The sequence below is a fragment of the Macrobrachium rosenbergii genome, chromosome 3 (genome assembly GCF_040412425.1).
Source record: "Macrobrachium rosenbergii isolate ZJJX-2024 chromosome 3, ASM4041242v1, whole genome shotgun sequence".
NCBI lineage: Eukaryota > Metazoa > Arthropoda > Malacostraca > Decapoda > Palaemonidae > Macrobrachium > Macrobrachium rosenbergii.
The window spans coordinates 62,228,211-62,255,411 of record NC_089743.1 but is presented as its reverse complement, the minus strand read 5'-3'; the positions used below and the strand labels follow the sequence as shown (position 1 = coordinate 62,255,411).

The 27,201-nt window shown below is 40.3% G+C and overlaps 1 protein-coding gene across 4 annotated transcripts in view; it reads right to left on the bottom strand.

Annotated features, from left to right (window-relative positions):
* Nucleotides 1–26,174, bottom strand: part of dre4 (SPT16 homolog, facilitates chromatin remodeling subunit dre4) — a 94,278-nt gene extending 68,104 nt beyond the window's left edge. For 3 of the 4 annotated variants that reach the window (XM_067134179.1, XM_067134197.1, XM_067134206.1), the window contains exons 1-7: nt 25,996–26,163; nt 21,470–21,658; nt 7,407–7,487; nt 4,373–4,525; nt 3,551–3,700; nt 3,282–3,430; nt 2,684–2,852 (exon numbers count right to left, since the gene is read on the bottom strand). In XM_067134179.1, coding sequence (XP_066990280.1) covers nt 2,684–2,852; nt 3,282–3,430; nt 3,551–3,700; nt 4,373–4,525; nt 7,407–7,487; nt 21,470–21,658; nt 25,996–26,061 — 957 coding nt within the window. In that variant the 5' untranslated portion in view covers nt 26,062–26,163. Of the gene's footprint in view, nt 1–2,683; nt 2,853–3,281; nt 3,431–3,550; nt 3,701–4,372; nt 4,526–7,406; nt 7,488–21,469; nt 21,659–25,995 lie in introns of all 4 variants that reach the window. The other variant, XM_067134187.1, reaches the window with a different exon arrangement.
* Between the last annotated feature and the right edge of the window lie 1,027 nt (nt 26,175–27,201).

Sequence of the window (27,201 nt, the reverse complement as noted above, 5' to 3'; positions counted from 1 at the left end):
TTGGTGCAGCGGGGGGAGTGCAAACCACAGTCTGCACGCCCTCGGCTCCTGATACAACTGACTCGGGGGTCAACGCATCTGTTCCTTGGTCCGTGGACCGGGAAAAGCCAATGAGAAATCCCACTGCCTTCCCTGTGGAAGGAGGCAGTCCCTTAGAAGTCTCAGTATGAGACTTCTTGGGAGGGGGGGGGGGATTTTTTCTTCTTCGGCTGGTGAGCCTCGAAAGAAGAGGAAGAAGAGGCAGCAGACGACGACACCTTCCTCGATCTTCTTCTTTGTCATTTTCCTCAGGATGGCAGTCAGGTCCCCCATCCATGAAGGAGCAGCAGAAGGCACAGGAGCAACGAGGGGGGGCCAGGGAAGCAGGCGCAACCCAGGTAGCAGAGACGGTGCTCGGGCCAGCAGCTACTGTGGCAGGTGCAGCAGTGCGGGAGCCAGGAAAGCCATTAGAAGCCTGGGTTGAAGGCATGGGTGACATATGGGAAGCCAGGCCGGGCCAAGAGACAGGGTAGCCAGGAGCAGGAACTGTGGTCAAGAACGAGCGTGGGTCGGCAACAGGAGCAGGCATGGACATGAACGGTACAGAAGAAGAAGTCACCATCTGCGAGGGGCCATGAAACCAGGAGGCAGCGGCACGGAACGGAATGTTGCAGGAGAGCTGACACCTGGATGTCCAGGTGCGAGGCCACCGACACAGAAGGCTTCCCAAAGGATGACATGGTGATGGTAGTGCTGGTGGATGCGGGGGTCGTCACCGGAGTGCCTGACAAATGGGACACCTGGCCCTCTAGTGACGGAACGCCAGGAAGACCCAGGTGCAGCCAGGCAGAGGTGAGATCGGGTACTTGGCTACCAACAGACCCTTCCACACCCAACCTGAGGACAGAGTCGGGTCAAAACGGGAAGCCTCTACTCGCTCCAGGGGAAAAAATTTGCCCCTGGAGTGAGGAGAGGCCCCAGAGAGGATGTCCTGAACGTTCGCTCCCCTGCAGCCTTCCACACCCGATGAAATGAACGAGGAAGGGGAAGGGGAGTCCTCACCCAAGGGAGAGGCAGCAAGAAGGGGAAGCTCGCTGGGAGGGAGAAACAATCCCGACGGATCAGCCACCACAGTAGTCGTCGGGGGCGTGTTACCCTCGAATGACACCTTGGCGGCCTTCCTACGGTATCGTCTCCTCCCCTTAAACTTTGCCCACTGCTCGGCTGACCAGGAAACACACTCCAAATGGGGAGACGCGCGTGAACACACACGTCCTCTGCAGGTGGGGCAGAGGGCTTGCGGGTCCAAATCAACGCTTGTTACATTTCTTGCCTCCCACCCCAGGACACACATGCTGGGGGAAGGAGGGTTTAAGGGGTTTATCCACATTCATTATCAAACAAGACAAAGAAAGATCTCACCGGGAAAAAGCTCAAAGGCAGTCAGGGCAGAGAGCAAGCAACACGTCTGCAACACATGATGGCCGAAAACAAATTGGAATGTCTACATTCGGGTAGGCGGTACTCCCGCCTCCCGGACGGTAGTTAACTGCCTAACCACCTTGTTCGAAAGTTCAACGGCTGTTTCCAGCCTACGCTGAAAGTAATTCCTAACGTAAAGGACTGACGGTTTGTATATCGTGTCGGAACAAAGTTATTTTCCTGACAACAAAATAAAGATACACAGTTATACAGGAAGTCCCCTGTCATCGGTGGGGGGTTCCATTTTGAGAGCGTGACTTCAAGCGAAAATCGCCAATAACTAAAAATCAGCGATTTTCAGCGCAACTAGGTATCGGCGCCTCTGTTAGGTAAGTATCAGCGCCAATAAGCAGAAATCAGCGATTTTCGGTGCAGAAAATTGCACATTTTCATCTCTAGACAAGCCCAGTAAAACTGGATTGCCAATAACTGGGGACTGCCTGTACTACACTCTGAAAAGTTTAATTGAATTTGGTTCAGTCTTCTTGGAGAAATAAGCATTTAGTTTTGAAAAAAGTAAGTTTTGAGAAAACAACAAAACAACAAAATTTTTGGACTTTCAAGAATCCTGAGAGAATCAGGACATCTTGAGCAAGTTACCCCTATACATTAGAATAACACGTTTTCTCTATGACGCTACCACTAGAGAGAAAGGGATATTTTAGTGGATGACAATTATTGTATACATTTTTTGACACTTTTTACTTGCCTTTTTTTACAATTTTCATTCAGTGTCATATAAGTGATGAGCAAAATTTTCCATGAACCAATCTAAAAATTTTTTTAGCAAGAACATTTCAAGATATGTTTATTTACAAATAAAACAGTGTGTAACTTACTTGGTCCTAAACAGAATTATTCATACAGATGTTTTTTACAAGTCTTTTTACAATTTGTGGTTCACAGTGCCATACAAGTGAAGTACATAATTGTTAATAAACAATTCTAAAATAAAATTTTTTTTAGCATTATTGCTTTAAGATGTTTTAAGGATATGTTTTAGACATAAAACAGTTGAAAACTGATAATAACTAAAATCTGATAATTACTGGAACTTAGGCAGTTAAAAGTCAAGCATATAAAAAATTTTTCAAAGCACAACATTCTGGAATAACAGCTCAAGATTTAAACTGACAGATTTTTAACTTAAAATACTGGTTTACAAAATTCCATTTGACATTTTAATAACTATATTATAAAGATTAATGTAACTGTATCTTACCTTTAATTTCTGGATTAACTTTTCAAACAATTCCAATAAGAATTCATAATCCTTCTGCATTTTTTCTGGGGGGTTGACCATAAAAGTTCTGCAGATGTTACTACAGTAATTTTTGTAACGTACTCCCATGCAGCAGATGATGGCACCAAAATGCATAGGGTTCTTGTCACTAGAAATAAATATGACAAGATATTGAAATTAAGTAGTTACTACTGATAACTCTTTAGTCAATATTTTACGATTAATATTTCACAATGATTAAAAATGTCCTTTAACAGTGTCAATAAAAACAGTGCATGTTTCTCTAAACCAAAACCAATGCCACAAATTTCTGCTAAATAAGCTGTTTTGTAATTCCACACAGTACTTTCTAACTCAGGTAAGTCATGCAATTAACAATTTTCCATAATTTCCTTGTGACTTTCCATATTCTTTGGAAAAAGATAACCAATTGGAATTAAAGTACTCATAATTCTTTGGTCCTGATAAATATGTTCCTTACTTTATGACAGAAAACACCATCATAATCTTGCAAGTCAATACTAACTAAAAATGGCAAATGTAAATCTATTGTAATGAAACATAAGGGTAACATTACCTAGACACGCTAAACTTGAGTGCATAATTTCCACCTGACTGAATAATGGGGGGGTAGCAAGGCTCAATCTGCTGAGGATCATAACCCCCTACATACTTCTTATCAGTCATGGCTTGCTCTACACCCTCTGCAAGTTTAGCATGTTTTACCTGCAATTCATAATTTGTAAATCAGAAACCTCATCCTGAAAGTGAAAAATATGACAAAATCTGACATCAAATATACAATATATGTTGTGCATCACTTACATTTAGTCACTTCCTACATACCTTTCTATCTCTATCAATGATATCCATGATCTGTTCTTTGAGATACTTCGAGAATACATCAACAGTTGCATTACAAGCCTTCTTAATAGTATTAATTTCAGATTCCTCCTTCGCTGACATAACTATTGCCATATTTGAGCTGACATCAATCTGCAAAAAGGGAACCAGTTGGCAAAGTTAGAGAAAGTACAGCAAACACCTTAGGGTACAGATAGACAATTCAGAATTTAGACCAAAGGCCAAGCGCTGGGACCTATGAGGTTATTCAGCTCTGTAACGGAAACTGAAAGCAAAAAGGACTGAAAGGTGCAATACTAGGAAAACCTCGCAGTTGCACTGAATCAATTGTTAATAAAGGGTGGAATGTAAGATAGAAGAAAGAATGCGAATCGAGGTACAGTATAAGGAATGGAAGGGGTTGCAGCTAGGGGCAGAAGGGACATTGCAAAGAACCTTAAGTAATGCTTACAGTGCACAGCAGGAGGTGCACTGATGGCAGTATCCACCTACGGGGCCCTAGAGAACAGGTTATACTTTAACCTTCCAGATATCCCACAACCAACAATAATTAATTCAGGTTATACTTTAACCTTCAAGACATTCAATATCCAACAATAATTAATTCAGGTTATACTTCAACCTTCAAGATATTCCATATCCAACAATAATTCATTCTAATTTCTGGTCTGATGCAAGATATACTTACACCTATCATCATTTTAAATAAACTACTTTTAAAATGCCACATGAAAAACACATGAATAATGTAGCTGGTAAGTTACTAATATGGTTATGTGAAGTCTGCAATAGACTTGAGCATACCTGTTCAAAAGTTGCCTCCTTGACAGCTTTCCTCCAAGCATCTATAAGTTCCGAGTTGAATTTGTCTTTGGCATAAACTCCAATCTTTGATCCTCCTTTGCTGGCCTTGATAGCATCAATCAATTTGGTAATATTGGCTTTATCTTTATCATTCTGGAAGAGAAAAACTTACTGTTAAAACTGATTATTTACATTAAACATTCACCAAAATTTTTGGATATTTCCCATTAAATTTAAAACCTTTACCAAATAATCTAGAAAGACTAAGCTGATTAGGAATTGCTGGTTTCCATATGTTTAACAAAATTTCAACAGAATTATGACTTCAAATACTGTAAGCATTTGTATCAAATGTTGAGACTTTTAACCCTTAAACGCCGCCTGGACGTATCGTACGTCGACTAAAATTGTCTGTTGGATGCCGAGTGGACGTACCGTACGTCGACTACAAAAAATTTCAACCTTCGGTCAACTTGACTCGACCGAAATGGTCGAAAAACGCAATTGTAAGCTAAAACTCTTACATTCTAGTAATATTCAATCATTTACCTTCATTTTCCAACAAACTGGAAGTCTCTAGCAGAATATTTCAATTTATGGTGAATTTTTGAAAAAACTTTTCCCTTACGTCCACGCGCGGTAACTCTGCCGAACATCTCAGAAATTCTTTCGTCACTTTATCGTAATGTTTGCATTGGTTTATATTAGTTGTTACATAAAGTTTTATATATGGAAATGTGCGCAATTTCATGTAGAATACAACAGAAAATAACTCATGGTTGTAGCTTTATCAGTTTTGAAATATTTCCATATAAATCACGATAAGTGCTAAAATTTCAACCTTCGGTCAACTTTAACTCGACCAAAATGGTCGAAAAACATAATTGTAAGCTAAAACTCTTACATTCTAGTAATATTCAATCATGTACCTTCATTTTGCAACAAACTGGAAGTCTCTAGCACAATATTTCGATTTATGGTGAATTTTTTGAAAAAAAAAAAAAAAAAAAAAAAAAAAAAAAAAAAAACTTACGCGCGCGTTGTGCTGTAACTCGGCCGAACATCTCGGAAACTCTTTTGTCACTTTGTCGTAATGTTTGCACTGTTTTATATTAGTCTTTACATAAAGTTTTATATATGAAAATGTGCGCAATTTCATGTAGAATACAACAGAAAATAACTCATGGTTGTATCTTTTATCAGTTTTGAAATATTTTCATATAAATCATGATAAGTGCCAAATTTCAACCTTCGGTCAACTTTAACTCGACCGAAATGATCGAAAAACATAATTGTAAGCTAAAACTCTTACATTCTAGTAATATTCAATCATGTACCTTCATTTTGCAACAAACTGGAAGTCTCTAGCACAATATTTCGATTTATGATAAATTTTTGAAAAAAACTTTTTCCTTACGTCCGCGCGGTAACTAAAAACTTTTTCCTTACATCCGTGCGGTAACTCGGCCAAACATCTCGGAAATTCTTTCATCACTTTGTCGTAATGTTTGCACCGTTTTATTTTAGTCGTCACATAAAGTTTTATATATGGAAATGTGTGCAATTTCATGTAGAATACAACAAAAAATAACTTATGGTTGTAGCTTTTATCAGTTTTGAAATATTTTCATATAAATCACGATAAATAGAAAAAATTCTACTTTCGGTCAACTTTGACTCGACCGAAATGGTCGAAAACTACAATTGTAAGCTAAAACATTTACAGTCTAGTAATATTCAATCAATTACCTTCATTTTGCAACAAACGGGAAGTCTCTAGCACAATATTTCGATTTATGGTGAATTTTTGAAAAAACTTTTTTACGTCCGCGCATTACGAATTCATGCATCATTTTGTGATAATATTTTCTCTGTGTTGCTTTGATTGTTTTACAATTTGTTATATACCAAAATCATTGCAATTTAGTATACAATACAAAGAAAAAAAAAACTCGTTAGCTTTAACCGTTTTGCTCACAGCGCGATTTGTATAAATTATATGAAAATTTTTTTGCGCTGTCATATATTTTAATATTTATATATGATAATGATATTTTTTTCATTTCTCATGGTTGCATACTAAACTTCAGGCAATGACAAAAAGGAGCCAAAATGAACTCTTAATCTTAAAAACTAAGCATGCTGTGATTAAAAAAAAAAAAAAAAAAAAAAAAAAAAACTTTTTCCGCTTCGGCGCTAACTCCCAAACGCCACCGGCATACAACAGACACTTTTGTAAATAGAGGCTCGGCGTTAGAGGGTTAATATATGAACAGGAAATGTTGAAATTCATGTCAAGAGTATGATTGGCAGATTTGATCATACATAAGGAATTGGTGAAAGCTTTAGTACCAAAGACTGAGATAATTCTGACATGATGAAAAGGGATGAGGAACAGTTGGGAATAACAGAAGTACATATGGAAGCAGCATGGCAAATAAGTGTAAGGGCTCAGGTAATCATGGGGGAAGATGAAGAAATACAAAAGGGAAAAGCTTAAACAACAACATTTATGATGATATGATGATGCAAGAGACTGAGTTACTACAGTATTTAGTACTTCAACTATTCATACCCCCACTAATAAATGCACCTCCAAGAAAACATTTATATAAAAAAATTAAATAAGGGTTATCAGAAAAAATTATACTGCTGGTTAAAATACAGCACTATGGTTTAATCTATGCTAATGGAACAGCGTTAACTTCTTGTTCACAAACAAATAACAGTATATGACATTATTAAATTTTGAAGTAATACCTAACAATCTTGTATATGGCAAAATAATAGTCTAATTTTGATATACTAGAATAATCTACATTTTTATTCAATGTAACCAGTGTGACCTTTCAAGTTTTCTGTTCACGTCTGCAGATTTGCTAATGGACATGTGGTAAGATATGAATTTAACTTTCAAATTTTAGACACTAAATTGTTTATTGTCTAAAATTTGAAAGTTAAATTGCTTAGTAATCTATTTACCAGGGGTTAAAAAAAATATATCACAAAATTAACTTTAGGAAAGCAATTATACCTTGTCTCGAATAAGTAGTTTAACTGGTGGGACACTGCTATTCTCATCCTTGTTCTTTTCTAATCCCTCCAAGATCAGGATCTGAAAATAAAAAAAATAAACTAATGTCCAAGGACACTGTAAATAAAAATATATGAAAGTTGGTCCTTATTTCTTGTCCACCACTAAAAGATTAGGTTAGGTTAGGTACTGCGACTTTTCCATACACCATATATGTATTCAAGCAATAAAACATTGCAAAAACACAGTCTTCATAGATGAAAGCATGGGGTTGTAAAATTACCTGTAACATACAAGATACAAATAGCCATATAAAGTGAAGTGTCTTACTACAAGACAAAGCAAATACACAAGTCAAGTAGCAAGTAATGTCAATGAGATGGCTTAACAACAGACTACACATATAGAAAGCAACTGTAACAGAGAATCAACAGGAAGTAGATTATTTTTTGCTAATAATATAAGAACTAACAACAGGGTGAACTGTTACACAAATGTTCTACTCCAGATGGCAGAAATATTTTACTGAATTGTATCCTTTAACCCTTGCAATCTCCAGCAATGCATAAACACCCACAGTTCTCAAGGTCTGATTTGACTCTTAATTGAATAAATGGACAGTTTTCTCTAAATATTTTTTTTATATGTGTTTATGGTCTACTTGTAGAAGTGATTGTCCTTCCCACCCATTTTTGGGGTTAGGGCCTAAGATTTAATTAGATGCTTTCATTCTATTTGAAAATTGTTGTTCCATGTTGTTTTCAAGTGTGGTTTTGGCATTCACATTGCAAAATAGATACCTGTCACCTAAGACTAGGTAACAACATTGCCTTTCAGCAATCTTGAGTACAAGCAGTCCCCGGTTATCTGCAGGGGTTCTGTTCCCGATGGAGTGATGATAACTGAAAATCACCAATAACCGAGAATTGGCAATAATAGCTCCAATCCCAAGTTATCAGCGCAGCTGGTAAGTGGGGAATGGTGCCAATAATAAGAGACCGGCACATAATGGCGCCGAAAATCCAGTTCTCGTCGTCGCTAGACAAGCACTGGTTTAAAACCAGATCACCGATAACCAGGGAATGCCTGTATTCTTGTTTAGTACTAATCCTCTATTCTGCTTATTTCAGCTACTTACCTAGGGTCAACCTACTTCTAGTACATATGCACTGTATGCTGAGATGTTTATCACAGAGTTAAACAAAGCCAGTGACTATACAGTTTGTAGCCATGAGCAATACATTGCCACACGCTTGCCAAGGATTTCTATACATCTTGCCATACTGTAGATATTATGGTAGGTTGCTAATTCTCTCTCCACGTGGTAAAATCATACACGGTGCTCTATAAGACTACTTTCTTCCTTTTCTTGGACAATATGAAATAAAGACATCAAGAGCCCAACATCTTCTCAGAATTACTTCTCAAGATCAAATTAACTGTTGGTTTTTTGGATATAAAAACTCGACTGTTACTTGCTTTCAATTCTTTGGAAGAATTCATATAAAACTTTAAGTAAGTACATTTTGTTTCTTGGCCAAGGGTAACTGCAGAAAAAACTGTTGCATGTTATCTTTCTTCCTTTCAAGAGCTCTGTTGGTTGCCGTAATAAAATTTTACTTTGTTCTCATTCTGCTGATTCACTAGTCTTTTGACAGATGTACACTCCCACATTCAACAGGTAACTTATTCCAGAACCACATGCTACTCGTACATAAATTCTGTGTTTGGTGTAAATTATACACATCATAATGAGTCTTTTCCCTTTTACAGAACAGAATAGCAGTGGAGGTGTTCCAAACCAAGTATCCCCAATGTCTTTGAGGGCTGACAGCCTGTCAAGGCTCCTTCTGTGTGGTTCTGAATATCCTTGTCATCAAAGCAAATATACTATAAAAAAAAAGGGGGGGGAGAGATATCACTGCTCTAAATACTGACTGACCATAAGTATCATCCAATTAACCCTTAAACGCCGAGCCTCTATTTACAAAAACGTCTCCCGTATGCCGGTGGCGTTCGGGAGTTTAGCGCGAAGTGGAAAAAAGTTTTTCAAAAAATCACAGCACGCCGTTTTCAAGATTAAGAGTTCATTTTTGCTCCTTTTTTGTCATTGCCTGAAGTTTAGTATGCAACCATCAGAAATGAAAAAATATCATTATCATATATAAATATTGAAATAGATGACAGCGCAAAAAAAAAAATTTCATATATATTATACAAATCGCGCTGTGAGCAAAACGGTTAAAGCTAACGGGTTATTTTGTTTTTCTTTGTATTGTACACTAAATTGCAATGATTTTGGTATATAACAAATTGTAAAATGATTAAAACTACACAGAGAAAATATTATCATAAAATGATGCATGAATTCGTAACGAGCGGACGTAAAAAAATGTTTTTTTCAAAAATTCACCATAAATCGAAATATTGTGCTAGAGACTTCCCGTTTGTTGAAAAATGAAGGTAATTGATTGAATATTACTAGACTGTAAGTGTTTTAGCTTACAATTGCAGTTTTCGACCATTTCGGTCAAGTTAAAGTTGACCGAAAGTAGAATTTTTCTATTTATCGTGATTTATATGAAAATATTTCAAAACTGATAAAAGCTACAACCATGAGTTATTTTCTGTTGTACTGTACATGAAATTGCGCACATTTTCATATATAAAACTTTATGTAACGACTAATATAAAACGGTGCAAATATTACGACAACGTGACGAAAGAATTTCTGAGATGTTTGGCGAATTACACGCTGGACTTAAGGAAAATGTTTTTTCAAAATTCACCATAAATCGAAATATTGTGCTAGAGACTTCCAATTTATTGCCAAATGAAGGTAAATGATTGAATATTACTAGAATGTAAGAGTTTTAGCTTACAATTGCGTTTTTTCTACCATTTCGGTCGAGTTAAAGTTGACCGAAGGTTGAAATTTTGGCAGTTATCGTGATTTATGTGAAAATATTTCAAAACTGATAAAAGCTACAACCATGAACTATTTTCTGTTGTATTCTACATGAAATTGCGCACATTTTCATATGTAAAAGTTTATGTAACGACTAATGTAAACGATGCAAACATTACGACAACGTGTGAAAGAATTTCTGAGATGTTCGGCCGAGTTACTGCGCCGCAGACGAAAGGAAAAAGTTTTTTTCTCCAGAAATTCACCATAAATCGAAATATTGTGCTAGAGACTTCCCGTTTGTTGCAAAATGAAGGTGCATGATTGAATATTACTTGAATGTAAGATTTTTAGCTTATAATTGCGTTTTTTTACCATTTCGGTCGAGTTAAAGTTGACCAAAGGTTGAAATTTTGGCAGTTATCGTGATTTACATGAAAATATTTCAAAACTAACAAAAGCTACAACCATGAGTTATTTTCTGTTGTATTCTACATGAAATTGCGCACATTTCCATATATAAAACTTTATGTAACGACTAATATAAAACGGTGCAAACATTACGACAACGTGATGTGAAAAAGAATTTCTGGCGCGGACGAAGGAAAAAGTTTTTTCAAAAATTCACCTTAAATTGAAATATTGTGCTAGACTTCCAATTTGTTGCAAAATGAAGGTAAATGATTGAATATTACTAGAATGTAAGAGTTTTACTTACAATTGCGTTTTTTACCATTTGGTCGAAGTCAAAGTTGTTGAAGGTTGAAATTTTGGCAGTTATCGTGGTTTATATGAAAATATTTCCAAACTGATAAAAGCTACAACCATGGGTTGTATTTTGCTGTATTTTGCATGAAATTGCACACATTTTCATATATTAAACTTTATGTAACGGCTAATATAAAACAGTGCAAAAATTATGACAAAATGACAAAAGAATTTCTGAAATTTTCGGCCAAGTTACCGCGGGTGTTAGGAAAAAGTTTTTTTTTCAAAAATTCACCATAAATCGAAATATTGTGCTGGAGACTTCCAATTTGTTGCAAAATGAAGGTACATGATTGAATATTACTAGAATGTAAGAGTTTTAGCTTACAATTGCGTTTTTCGACCATTTCAGTCGAGTCAAAGTTGACCAAGGTTGAAATTTTTTGTAGTAGTCGTACGCCCACTTGGCACCCAACAGACAATTTTAGTCGACGTATGATACGTCCAGTAGGCGTTTAAGGGTTAACTTCTGAGAGACCCACCATAAAATCTATCCAGGCCAACTGGGAAGTACAGTACTGTCCATCAAAAGCATGAAACTACCTCCGTTACGAACTTCATTTGCTTCCTTACAAATAACATTGTAAATACTTTCAGTAATGAGAGTCAAATGCTGATGTTATATTTGTAATACCTATAGCTGCTAAGTACATAATGCCAGGTTTTGGCAAATCAATTCTTAACCAGTCTACTGGCTGAAGCATTTAGGCTTCGAGCTAGGATCATGGCAGGGTTTAATGCTCTCTGAAACTGCAAAATTTTGATCATTCTTACTTCTAGAACAATCAGAATCACTACTAGACTCACTGTTCACTGTGACAGGTTCCTTTTTACTACTAATTCTAAAAAACGTATAACTTTCAACATCTTGTAAGGCTTGGTGATAAAAAGTAACCAGCTGGAAATTGGTGCATGGTTCTGAAGTATATAAAGATAAAAATTCAAAGAAAATATAGATGTTATCTCAACTACTGATAGACTATGTAGGTAGATCCTTTTGCCTATGTTTCTGTAACTTTCAATCACTTTCAAATTTCCTTGTTACAAGTTTCAGACTTCAAATAAGCTCATGCAAAGACACAAAAATCTTAAATTAATGAGTCTTCCCTACTTCATATAAGTTTGTAAACAAACTTTCTATACTGAAAACATCATATAGCATGTAGGACTGAAATATCACAATTTTTGAAAGTAAATTGTATTTCTCCTAACTATACAAACCTGAGGTCCTTTACATTAGGGAACTACAGTAGCCGCCAAAAAGAATTGCCCATTTTAAAAGCAGCAAAATATTATACAGCAAAAACGTCAATTCCATATTCATGAGGCAAAAAATCGGCCTGGACAAATTGATTAATTGGCAACATACCTAATGGTAGTGTCTCACTCAAGGACAATACCTCATTCATTCAGTGAATTCTGGGTGGTCGTTAAGTACGATCTGTTATTTTTTTTTTTTTGTGCCGGGTTGGATTAACGCCTTTGCATTTTTTTTGGTTCAGTGCTGGTGAATGTATTCATATGTCTACCGGTTATGCTTCACTTGAAAATTGTGCTAGAGTGGTTCAGCTTCATGAGGAAGGTTACAAAACTGGTGTAATAAGTGCAAAGACCGGTGTGAAACCGAGAACAATCTGAAACATTTTGAAAAGGTACCGCGAGAGTGGCAGTAAGGAGATACCCAAGGCAGACACCATCTCAGGGAGACCCCCCATCATCAGTGAGAAGGGTCTGAGGGTGTTGGCAAGGGACATAAAGAGACTAATCCAACCTTTGCAGCCCGACAACTTAAGGCTAATAACCCTGAGGCAGTTGCTGGAGCCTCTGTCCGAACCATTCAAAGGCAGTTGGGAAGAAGAAGAAGAAGAAAAGAAGAAGAAGAAAAAAGAAGAAAACCTCTTGAAAATAAGAAAAGAAGAAAAAAAAAAAAAAAAAAAAACTTGAAATACTCAAAAGTGAAGGCTTGTAGGAAGCCACAGATCACGGCAAAACAAAAGGAGAGAGTTATTTTTGCACGCTCGTACAAAGACTGGGACATCAGCAAATGGAGGAAAGTGCTTTGGAGTGATGAGGCTTCGTTCTTTGTTGCTGATACGAAGGGGAAACGTGTTTGATGGAATGCGACGTTGGACCCAGTTAACCCTAAGTACCTCGCCACGAATGTTAAGTTCCTGCCATATGTTATGGTACGGGGTTGTTTTCGGTATGGGGGTAAGGGTTCTCTAGTGTTTTTACCCATGAATAAAACTGTTAACAAAGATTCCTCGTTCACAATACTGAACGATCACTTAGAGGATTCGTTTGAACGTAACCAGACCTCCATTTTTCAGCAAGACAGAGCTACAACACATACCACGAAGCAAAAGATTAATTGGCTGAAAGATTGTGGTAATGACTTTATTCCCGACTGGCCAGGGAATTCTCCTGACATTTTGCCCACAGAAAATTTATGAGCAACTATCAAAAGGAAATTACAGAACGTGGATACGTCTTCCATTGAGAAGTTGTCTGCAGAGTTACAGCGAGCCTGGGACAACCTTGACAACACGCTCCTACAGATGTTGGCAGATTCTGTTCCCAAGTGACTACAGGCGGTGCACAAACGTCGTGGCATGCTCACCAAGTATTAGGGTAGGGGTTGGTGAGTGTTAACCCTGAATTTTATTATAATTACTTTATTATTTGATTCTTCACAAATATTTACCTTTGCATAAAATGTCTTTTTCTCTCAATTTTCTGAAGGGGCAATTCCTTTTGGCGGCTACTGTACTTACGGCAAAGCTGAACATGGCGGTTAAACTCTTGAACAAGGTAGTTAGGCAGTAACTACTGCCAAGTAGGCGGGAATACCTGCCTGCCCGGCTGTAAACATTCCAGTTTACCTTTCGGTCCACGTTCAGATTGAGTGGTGGCATGAGGAGGGCATAATATGTAATGTAAAGGACCTCAGGTTTGTATAGTTCAGAAAAATACAATTTACTTTCAAAAATCGTGATTTGTTCCTACACGATATACAAACCACCAGTCCTTTACATTAGGAAGACTCACTGGTTGGAGGGAGGAATCTGAGTGAGTCTCTTGAACAGACTGGAGTTCTGCACATCTGGGCTACTCCTCTGGGTCGAAAGAACGAGGAGTACCGTGCCTCTGACATATTGATCGGAGTGTAGGAACTGCAAGATCATGTCAAATACTGGACCTTTTCACATGAGTGAGGAAATGTCACTCAGACAAAATAGGCTGGAAAGAATCTAGAGTCGGAGGCAGTAAGGAAAACCCAAGATAGGGTTTCCCTTATTGCCAGTCTCTCCTTCCTCCCCTTGCTAGAGGAAGGAGCGGAATTGCTTCTATGATTCTAGAAGAAAGATAGAACAGCTGCTCAATGTGTAGTCTTACCGCATCAGATGCCAGATCCAGCAAGTATTGGTTCGAGTCCTATTCTCATCCCGAAGGAGGAGAAGTAGGAGGGCAGGGAAGGAGGGGGGAAGAGAGGCCAGTCACTCTCGGTAACCTTCTCACTTCCAGAACCAACACCTTAGGCGAGATGCTACTAGTCCTTTTGAAGGAGCCGGGTAAGAAAACACAACTTGTTGAACAGCCACCACAGGGCCAAGGAGAAAAGGTTCCAAGGGCCTGTGGGCAAGACCACAGGATGACAAGAGTGTGGCTATGAGACCACGTCTTGCTTCCAGACTGACAGAAACTTCCAGAATGTGAGGGATGGACCAAGCCATTGACTTTGTAAGTTCTCGGGTGGAAAGTACTGGTATCATCGTTGCCAGCTGGCGAGTACCTCCTTTGATAGCTTCAAGAAGCCAGGAGAAAGATGTATCCAATAAACTTTTTCCTTGGGAGAGAGAGTACCAGCGAAAACGTCGACAACATCCAGGTTAGGAATGTCGAGCCTTTTCGGAAAGTACCACAGCTCCTCAATAGGTCAAAGTAACCACTGATCTGCATCATCGATACAAAGTCCAAGGAGGAGGGGAACACGAAGGACTCGAACCCGATAATAGATGCCAATGGATTCGGAGTCCACTTATGACATCCGAGAAGGAGTCGATGTATTGATCCCCTTCACCTGTTCTTCCATCTTCTACACCAAAGCCGGAGCGAAATGAGAGATGGTCCTAATAGAGCACACCTCTATCCGACCACTCCTGTAAGGGCGCCTGCAGAGCACGGGACAGGAACCCTAAACAAGAGTCACATGCCACCCAGGGAACAGTTCCCTGGAACAGCAAGACCGAACAAGCTTCTCATCCTTAGCTAAATCTCGACTGAGGAGAAGAAAGCTACTTCAGATAGAAGACTAGGTCGCAAGGGCCTGCATTCTTCACAAACGAAAGGGAGAGAAGCAACCCTCAGTGGAGAAGACGAGAAAGTCAAGATTTGAAGAGTGACACTGACACGAGAAGAAGTTCTGTCAAAGACACCCACCAGAGGAGATGGATTCAGTCCCTAGGACAGTGTTGCAAAGGACTTCAAGAGGTATCCGGCCATATCCGTTGCCGCTTGGCAAGAAAGCCTATGCTTGCAAGGAAAGCTGGAAGGTCTCCCAGTCCTGAACACACAGGGATGTACTGCCTGAAGAACTGCTTCTTGCGTAACTGCTGCAGGAGGTTGGGTCAAGCAGAACACTTTTCGATGCCTTGGAAGCAGAGTTATCAGGTCAGGTGAAAGGCGAAGTCTTCCAGCATTTGTCTGTAACTCAGGGTGAGCAATGCTTGCGAACCCCTAGCGAAACAGACAAATACAGGGGGAAAACCGTAGATACTGATTTTTCCCCAAAAAAGACAGCATGCCTCACCATAGCGGCCCCTGGGTCTGGTACGAAGGAGCAAGAAAAACTACCGACTTTGTTGTGCAGGGAGGCAACAGAAAGACAGTAGGGATCTCTCAGTCGAGCAGAGAGCAGTCTCTTCGTGAATCTTTGTGAAGAAAAGAGTGAACAGCACCTTCCGTCCCAATCACTCAAACCCGAGGCCAAGCTCACCTACCAATACATCCCCACCGGGAATGCATCTGGCTAATTGAGATGTCAAGTGCGCTATAGAACACTCGACTACCTGCAAATGTCAACAGATGAAACAGGAGGAAAAAACTATTCCCTCTTGTTTGTCAACGAATGCCACTACTGTGGTTTTGTTGTTCAATGAAACCAATGTGTCGCAAAATTCATCCTGAATTCTTGGAAGGCCAAAAGGCTGCCTTGAGTCCAGGATGTTGATGAGAAGGTACTAATCATCTTGGTCACACACCTTCAAGACGAAGTCTTACAAGTGTGCGCTTATTCCTTGATCAGTGAATCCAGTAGAAACACGATGTGAGTGACTATGCAAGCATATTTGGAGGTTCCTTCCATCAAGCATTAGCCTAACTCTTTCCTCATACTTCGAAGAGGAAAGAAGGAAGGAGGAATGGAAGCAGACCTCCATTTTCCACCATGGGGAAGCTTCTGCGAGATGACAGGATACCGAGACAATTAGCTCGAGCTGGGCTGGCATTTCCCGAATCGGGAGCACAGGAGAGGAAGCAGGATGGAAGTTTGCTGAAAAGAATTGCCGAGACCCAACGGAAATAGACGCTTCTCCAAAAGGAATCCATTCCCAGGTCCCGGCAATGTCGCTGCCAGTTCCAGAGACTTGATAAGTATCATTTCAACCAGGCCTCTGCAGTAGGAGAACTTCTTCCTGGTTGATACTTTTCTCTCTCTTCTCTTCTTCCCACCTCCCTTATGGAAAAGAGGGTGGAAAGAGACACAGTTATGTGCACTTTTCTAAAAGGGAAGAAGAGGGCTATGTGTTCTGCGATCTTCTTCCGAAGCCTGGAGGGGGCTGGCTTGAACTCAAGGTTGAGCTGAGATGACTTAGACCCAAAGGTCTTGGCCATTGTCCAAAGGAAAGGCAGTGCCCTGGTACGAACCTTGATTACCGCGATATCTGGCATGTCTCTGAAAGAGAAAGGCAGAACCAAGTAAAGGTTCGTTCCTAAGGGCTGAGTGGTCCTGTCTCGCGGATCCTCATGCTGACGAATCAGCGAGAAGTTCTCAAAAAAACGAGGGCGATCGCATCTTGACGAGGGAGACCCTCGCTGCTTCTGAAGTGTGAAACTCCTGTATCTCTCTCCCAAGAAACCCTCCTCAGCTACCTGGTTGTACTACGAGACAATCGGGGGACCGACACCCAAAGCATGCCAGGCACCCAAACTCTGAAGACAAATTCGTCAGAGCTCTCTCTGTTCGTCTCGTGCCTCTCGGAACAACCGAGAGGAAAAGAGAACAGGTACAGGTGAGGAGAAAGAGTACCCCTTACCTGTCCTGCCAGTAAGACAAGCAGGAGAGGCAGACCGTGAGAGATAATCAACTGAAGGGGATTACTGCCACACAGGGGAAGAAGAGCAACTGTGCTGCAGCAAAGCGCTTTCCTGGGAAGAGCAGAAAGTTCACTTGAACAGAGCCAAGAACCCGATTTAGAAAAACAGGATGGGGCCGAGCTGAGCTGCACCAAACTGAGCCAATCACTTTAACACGATCTAGACTAGGTGGTATGCGGTGGACTGGGAGGCAGGCGGGGCGAGGCGAGCCGAGCCAGTCTTGCAAGCACGACCAGGGGCTAGGTGGGGCGAGCATGCTGAGCCAATTGTGCGAACACAATTGGAACTCACCTGCTGTGAACTAGCGCTAATTTCCTGAACTCTAAACTCCCTCGAGAAGAAGGTTCAAAGGGGAATTCTGTGTCTGCTATCCTGCATGCTTGAACCTTAAGGCTCAAGACACATGGATAAAAACTGGCCAAGCAACCGAAGCAGCTGGTGGGCAGTATCATACACCTGACGTTTTGGCACCGAGACACCTGGCATCTCGGCACTAAGCCACCTGAGTGTCCTGACACCGAGACACTTGGGTGTCTCGGCACTTTCTCTTGTTGGGAAAGTGCTCGTTATTCATAAAATTCAGGGGCAGCTGCTTTCGGTTTCCTAAGAAATCGAAAAGAGCCAGGCACAGAACCAGTCTTGGACGCAGACTTCAACGATTGGCAATGAGGACGCGGCCTCTTGAGGCCCCTGAAACACCATACCCCACATGAGAATGCGAATCGTTTCCCAACTGAGGGCGGGAAGAGCCCAGGAAGAGCCAACGAGAGAAACTTGTCTCCCATAACAGAGTCAGTCCCTTAGAAATCCCACAGGACTCCTGAAGGGAATCTCTTCCCTGCTTCTTCTGGTGCTCGAACCGATAGGATCGAGACACCAGGCTGGGAACCCGACCTAGCACTGGTAAGTGCTTGTGGTGCTGGCAGGAAGAGCTGAGACACCTGGGTGCCTTGGCTCTTTCTCTCGCACTGCTCCCGAACTGGGCCAGGGACAGTACTTTCCAGACCAGATCATGATACTCGATATTCCACTGAATCTCGAGCACTCAGAGCGGCTTGCGAATGAGCGCCCAAAGCAGCCCCTGTCTTAGAGGCTGAACCTCTAGGACTGGGAACGGGATTGCAAACCGAGGTTTGTGCACCCGCAGCTCCTGAAACACAAAACCCGGGGGTATGCAAATCGGTTTCCCAACCCGAAGGTTGGGAAGAGCCAATGAGAGACCCACTGCCTCCTCGGAAGGAGGCAGTCCCTAGATGTCCAAGGGCATCAAGGGGAAAGAAGCAGCCTTCCTCTCCTTCGGCCGATGGAGGTCTGTCCGATTCCTGGGACCCCCTTGGATCTTGGGAGAGTAAGGGAAGAGGCAGCAGAAGACGAAATCAAAGATAAGATGAAGAAGACGTCTGCTACTTCCACAAGGTGACTTCCTTCACCTTCACTCTGACATCTTCTACAGGATGGTGGACACAAAACATCGAAACCTCCAGGGCAGCTAGGGCGGAACACAACGGAAGCGGCCCAGGACACCACCACCAGGAGAAACAGCAAGCACGATCAGGATAGTCGATGCAGGAACTACGGAAGCGGTTCGGAAAGCAGGAGCTACCACAACGGCTAGGAACGTTGCTTCCACAGGGCGACTTCTTTCACCTTCACTCCAACATCTTCTACAGAATGGCGGACATCCTAACCTCCAGGGCAGCTAGGCAGGAATGCAACGGAAGCAGCCCAAGACACCACCACAAGCATGATCAGGGCAGCCGATGCAGGAGCTACGGAAGCGGTTCAGCAGGCAGGAGCTACAGCAACGGCCAGGAAAATCATATGAACATCACCAGCAGCGACAGGAACGATCAGGACGGCAGTGGCAGGAGAACAGGAAGAGCCGCCCAGAGACTGTCGTTGGGTTAACAGGGGCATAACACAAGAAACAGCAGGAGCAGATGGACCACAGCTACGCCAGAGGCAGTCAGTGCCACGGCATACATGAAGGCCAGCAATGACAGCGATTGATCCACATCGGTGGGAACAGAGTCAGAACGATCCTGATGTGGAACGATGTCATTCCAACCAGGTACTGTGGTCAATCCTGAAGCCATACTAAATGAACGTCGGGACTCCTTCATGCAAGATATCCCCTGAGATATCCAGCCAAATACTGCTGTAACTGCGATGCTCACTGTTAACCTGAAAGAAAAAGCAAAGATGATTAGTGAAGGGAGACTCCTCTCGCTAGGAGGGGAACTGCCCTACGCAGCAAGAGGAGGCCCCTTAGAAGCAGTCGCCCGACCGGCCGCAGGCCCCCCCCAATGCGGTCTTCACCCAATGAGCGAGCGAAGAGGGTGAATGAGAGATATCTTTACCGAAGGAAAGAAAAGGAAGAACTTACAGGGAGAGAGAAGGAAGGAGGGGAGTCCACAAAGGGGCAGTGTAAGCGGAACTTACCGACAACGCCCAAAACCTCCACCCCACAACTCTCTCTATAGCGCAGGTGAATACAACACAGCACAAGTGAGAAGGAAGTAGTCATGCCCTCGTACACAGAGGGTGGGAGCCCAAGAAAGGAAGAGAACTCTTATGTCCCAATCAATGTAGGGGAGTGAAGATATTATGACCCAACTAATATCTCCGAACGTACCGGGGAACACCTTCAGTATCTAAATAAAGGGCTACTGGAAGAGAAGCATTACCACACAGTTACGCCCCTCTAAATACGCCCTTGGCCGTCGAACCTGAGACACAGACGCAGGGGAACGACGGCTCATACAAGGTTATCACAAATCGTGGGTTTGTATTGATAAATATCAAACACACATAATATATATACAAAAATACATTAAGATCCCACCGGGATAATAAAAAGCTTAATGACAGTCAGGCAAAGAGATCCGAAACCACGTCTGCAATGCATGACGGCAGAAAGTAAACTGGAATGTTTACATCTGGGCAGGCAGGTATTCCCGCCTACCTGGTGGTGGTTACTTACGTATACCTTAGTTTATTCCTGCCTACCTGGTGGTAGTTACTTAAGTATACCTTAGTTTAACCAGACCACTGAGCTCATTAACAGCTCTCCTAGGGCTGGCCCGAAGGATTAGAATTATTTTACGTGTCTAAGAACCAAATGGTTACCTAGCAACGGGACCTATAGCTTATTGTGGAATCCGAACCACATTATAGTGAGAAATGAATTTCTATCACCAGAAATAAATTCCTCTAATTCTTCACTGGCTGGCCGGAGAATCAAACTCGGGCCTAGGCGAGTGCTAGCCGAGTACAATATTGACCCATCCAATGAGGAACTAGAGGTGGTAGTTACTGCCTAACCACCATGCTCAAGAGTTTAACAGCCGTTTCCAGCCTACGCTGAAAGTAACTCCTAATGTAAAGGACTGGTGGTTTGTATATCGTGTCAGAACAAACTACAGGATAATAAAGAGCTTAACGACCGTCAGGCAAAGAGATCCGAAAACATATCTGCAACACATGATGGGAGAAAGCAAACTGGAATGTTTACACCTGGGCAGGCGGGTATTCCCGCCTACCCAGCGGTAGTTACTGCCTAACCATCTTGTTCAAGAGTTTAATGGCTGTGTCCAGCTTCGCCGTACGTAATTCCCCAATGTAAAGGACCAATGGTTTGTAGATCATGCCGGAACAAACAGAATTTACCAATTTTTCTTTAAATGTGTGACAATCTTATTTGGATGCAAGAGATGATGGGGTCATAAATGATCATGATCCAAGGAGACTGGGAATTATCTTTTTTGTCAGTGCAAAAACTATAAAGTATTATTCTGAAATTTGCTTCAGATAATAATGTACAAAATTAGGAAGTCATAAAGCAAGAAGTTGGCATCCCTAAAAATAAGAAATTTAAGCTAGTGTAAAGAAGCAAAGAGTCAGAAATGACCTCAGGGAGACTGATAGGGTTCAATACAAACAAATTATGACACTACAGTAAATATAAATTCTTAACTGTACAATATAAATTATTAACATCAGTAAGACCTACCTTTTTCTTACTTGCCAAGAAGTATACTACTTTCTCACAGCACACCATAATAGTGTCTGTTAGTTCATAACCAAAAAGCCAAGTTTGAGTCGCAGTTGATTTTGAATATATAACTTCTTGGTCAGCGCCAACAACTGAAACAAGTGCATCTACTTTGCTCAGCCCATCATCTTTCCCATTTTCTGCATTCTGTGCCAAGGAAAAACAAATGAAATACATATTAATCTGAGAAACACAAAATAATACTGCTTTGCATTATTAAATAAAACCACAAACTCTTCATATTAAAATGATCTGCTTCAAAATTAAAGATAAAGTATACATGCATTTTAAATAAACAAAAATGACTAACATAGCAGATGTTCATATAAGATTTGGAACATTGAAGAACCATTATACTTGGTCTGTACCCGATTGTAACTAGTGCCACTAAATGGAGACACAAAAATTACACCTCTCCCATTATATATATATTTTTTTAAATATTCAAGATTATTTTATTAAAATAAAATGTAATCAGTAGGGCAGTATTAATTAATTTTATACCGATGTGTGATATGTATCAAATTTTACAAACACTTGGAAAAGTGAAAACACACCTTGTAAGGCCACCAATTTAACTTCACAAGTCCAACTACTTCCTACTTTTTTCATTTTCACTACTGATGCTAAGAAGCAAGATTGATAATTACAAGTATTGTAGCTATAAAGAGATATACAGTAGTATTGTATAGTGTAATGATAAATAATAGTGATACATTAGTGAACACTGAATTACAATGCAGATCATGTTGGATGACCACACATCAGGAACAGTGTGAAAATCATTAGATTTTTTCAATATCAAATATTACATTTAAGTAATATGATGCCCAGTTCTATGTGATAAAATTCATTTAAGCAAAAATAAACTTCAATCATGACCATATCAGTTTATGGTTTAGGCCTTTTCCATTTCCTAATGAACCATTCATACTTATATGCCCTTATAACCATGAAAATTAAAGTTTTAGTAATTAGAATGCCCTCCAAACCTGTTAATGAATGGCTGGTCAGTATTCAAGAAAGTAATGTATGAGGTAACAATATTGTTCCTCAGCTTGACAAACTGATCTTGCTTGGTCACTGATACCAATCACTGACTATATACAAAAAAACATAAGCTACCATAACCCTGGGAAGGCTTAATGGAACTACAAACCAAGGAGTTTCCATTCCTCAACCTCAGTCAACCTTGACTTTGAACATGAAGATTCATCAGACTTCAAACTAAGAGCTGGCTGCAGCTAAGACAGGCCTTACCTTTACAGGCAGTCCCCAGGTTACGACGGGCTCAGCTTATGATGTTCTTCAAATACTTTCAAAAATTATTTCCTGGGTTACAACGCATATTCCAGGTTTACGACGCTGATGATGCCGAGCCAAAGGAAGAAATATGGTTCCAAAATGGGCAGAATGGTCAAAATTTTGATTTTTTTTTTAATGAAAAACTCAATAACAATGCAGGTTATGCCATTTACAAGACACCAAAATGATTCAAAGTAAGGTTTTCTTACGATTTTCGATGATATTTCGGGTTACGACAATTTTCGGCTTGCAACACAGCGTCAGAACGGAACCCGTCGTAAACCGGGGACTGCCTATATTTGTATGAGCCTACGTCAAGGTTAGAATTGATATGTATACCCACTGTATTTATATACTGGTTTTAGAAGATACACATACAATTTGTTGGGTTATATATAGCCTAGTAAGCATCTTTTCTTCAAAATAGGAAAGACTGACAACGCACACATAATGTAAATGACTAATCCTTTGCCTTCCTCTCGAGCTTCTATCCCCAGTCCGTTCACTCATCCTTACCACATGCCCCGACCATCTCTGTCTCAATTCACCATATCAGTAACCTTTACCAATCTAGCACATTTAATTTTTTAATTTTCCAACCTCTCACTCAGCGATATTCCCAAAATCAACCTTAGCATCCTCATTTCTCTTGACTCCATAGTGCTGTATATGACTCTCTCCTTCTTTATGACCATATGGTAAAATTTGATTTTAAACCATTATCACATCTTGAAAACATTATCTTCTCAAGTTTTACTGTGAGCTTTAAACATTTCTGAAATTTCTTTCTCTTGCTGTAAAGTTTTATATAATACCCGCACTACTCCCATGAGCACTATGTTCAGTACCAACCCCACTGGAATGAATGGTATAACATAAGCAAGAAGAGGTAAAGATCTAGGTGACATTATATTTGTGATGGATCTGAGCAGGAGTTTCTTACTAATCATGTCAAGGAGACTTAAAATCAAAGCATAAAAACTCCTATATCAAATAACAGATTAAATAAAAAAATACCAACAATGTTTCTAAACCATACAACAACACTGGTTTGATTATGGTCAAATACAACTATATCTTTCATTTTAGTTTATCTGGCATTCATTTTTCACATACTACCCTGCCACCTCCCTTCACTTCCACCCACAGCTTTTATGCCTATTAAACTTTCAACCTCACCCTCACACCTAACCCTCGACTTAGTACAGTAGCCCCACCCCCACCGCAAATAGCTAAAATCCGCGAATACTTAAAACCCCTCTAAAAACACTTAGAAGTGCCTATTTTGATAGTTTAAACACAAGAAAAACCCTCTAAAAATGCTTATACCTAAGTATTTTAATAGTTTTAATACAAAAAGTGCATGTAGTCATGAAAATATGAAAATACAGTAATTAGTGAATATTTCTCAGTGAAAAATACTGCGAATGAGCAAATTTTCCGTGAATAACGGGTAGATATGTTCCACAGAGAAATCCGCGAATATGTGAGTCTGCAAATCGTGAGGAAGCGAATATGGGGGGTTTACTGTACTTCAAATTGTTTTCAACTGTCATGTGCATATAAGCTAACTTACCCCCAGTAGTTTGCAGAATGATGGAAGCAGGCTCTAACACTAGCCTAAATCCAAGTGGAAACTTATTCCATGTTTCTCTTTCCAATGTTTAAAGTTACTTGGGGGTCCAGGAGGGCAAAGCCCCTAGGCCAGGTCAGGGATCAGCACCTTAATAAGTCAGGTTAGGAAGGTAAGGTCTGGTTGGGGTCAGGACATTGCATTCTAGGTAAGGGCAAGTTCTCAGCTGGCCCCTCTACGCAATCCCTGCATGTTTGACACCATAGCTATTGCCTATCCCAATTTTAACCCACATTAAGCCTATCTCCATTCCAACCAATGCAGGAGATTCATGCCACTCTCTTAACCTTCTTGGGCTAGGTCCTTGTTGTAATCTCCAAACCATTTACATACCCTATAAACACTCCTAAAGATTTCCATTCCTTGCCTAATCACTTGATTGCTAATCATTTGATTACTTTTTGGTAATTCTAAGCCGTAGTTCCGTGTCTAGCTCACAGCGGAACTACGGCTTAGAATTACCTACTTTTTATTTACCATTTGTGCACAGTGTTTATGGGGTTCAAAATAACAAGAATGAAGAACTCTTGGTAAAACTTTACTAGTTGCGTGGATTGATTCCTGCCGTTCGCCGAATGGGACAGGTTATTGCCTGGGGAAGGGAGGTCCAGGGACCCCTGGCCAGGTCAGGGCACATCACCCTAGGTTAAGGATAATTCTAAGTATTAGCTCCGTGCCTATTTTTACCTTTTCAACTGGTTTTTTTCTACACTTTTAGGGCTTCTGATACTGGCCGTGCATTTGTTTGTTGTCGGCCAAATGGAATGGCCCTTCACCGTGTTTAGTACTGGCCCAGGGGCACCCATACTTTATTGCACTTGCCGGATGGGGTATGAACCGTTCCAAAGAGACATATCCGTCCTCTGTCTTATGAGGATCACGTATGGAAACCCCTTGCTGGATGGACTTCAGGGCTTAATTACAGGTTAATTACATTTGTGCAACAAAAATTGAAGGTAAATCCATAATTAGCAACAAAAAACTGTAGAAAGAGTCAAGTTAGAAAGAAATCGCTGCATTGGAGCTACTACTTACATCTACCAAGTTAAGTCAGGTAATTAAGATCTGGTTAGGTCAGTACCAGGCATTATGCTATAGAAAATGTTATGTCTAGCCTATTTAGGCCTATTTATGAGGAACCTGTCCCTGCCGACGACTGGTGGGAATCAGACCACGCACCACGCAACTAAAGTAGTTTAACGGAGCCCTTTGAAAAAATGTAGGTTAGAATTTCATATCGCGTGTTGACAACTTATAAACTAATAATACTTCTAGGTCTAGGTACTGGAGAAGGTTAGGCCTAGCTATCAGTCCATGCGGACACAGGGAACCTAAACATTGCTAATCTAAGCACCAGTCTATACACAATGCCAAAAACATGATTGAACACAAGTCCTAATGCAAACTTTGAGAAGGAAGTCACCCACATGTAAACGTAAAATATACAAAACAACGTCCAGCTCTGCCTTGTCCGAGCTGAGCTTTAGGTACCGAACTCCTTGTGGGCACTTATTAGTTATTATTTAATAAATCGTCGCATATTTACCTTCCACGCAGTGTACACCTTGTTCATCCTCCTAAAGAAGGCATCTTTGTCTATGTTTATAGACATGGTGCCTTTAAACAGGAGGACTATACGACAAAAGCAGCCTCTTACAGTTTTGACACCGGGAAATGGCGCGAGAAAAACAACCACAACAACAATGTTCAGCGGATACAGAAGAGAAGGACGAGATGCGCACACACTTTAAATCTTATGTTTTACCGAATTACGAAGTTTTTGCATTTTTATTGAACTTCATTGGTACTATTCGATTTCATTATATGCATTACATTAACTTCTTTGTATATTTCAACAATGGAATAAAAATACCAGTTTTAATGAATCTTTTAAACATTGCATAAAAAATTAACGGAATAAAGCCTACGGGAGTTAGCACACACTTAACCATCTTTTTCCGTGTCGAAAGTTACATAAGATACAATACTATACAGATTAGCTTCTAAAACAATTTCATTTAATACATACACCCTTCATGGAATGCTGTATACTGCCGTGTGACATACCAGTGTACCATACCATACCAATGTCTTGTTTATGTGTGTGTGTGTGTGTATGTGTGTTTTGCTGTCAAGTATATTTCAATAACTAGTGACCTTTACGCTGTATTTCATTGCATATGACCTGACCTTCGACAAATTGTTCACAGATTATTTGACGTGGTTTATTCATACTGCTAATAATGTCTTTCACGCGGAAAGTAAATGACAAAGAACATTAAACATTAAGAAACGACGAATACAACATTTAGCATTTTCATTTACCCGTAGCTTGAGCTTTCTTAATTTAAAATGTCTTATTATATACAACTCCTTGTATGCAATTCAGTCATTCTGACAAAGAAGAGCGTCAAGTTAAGAACCATTGATAACTGGCTTAGACCTTTTGTAGGCAACGGAATAGGAGGCTTCGTATGGCCGCCTCACAGAGACGAACACCCATTAGGAATTGAAACACACGATATAAATAAGAATTAATGATATGATGAAGACGACAATCATTTTAGGGAAAATATGAAGGTACGACTACGTTAAATTCACCTCATTTTTTTTTTTGATAGATAGATTAAGCAGGCCTCAAGCAGGCAAGAAGGGCTAACATGGGCGGATTTTTATTAGGAGTAAGCAATGGGTTTCATTGTCTCAGTTAGAAATCTATTTTTACACGAGAGAGAGAGAGAGAGAGAGAGAG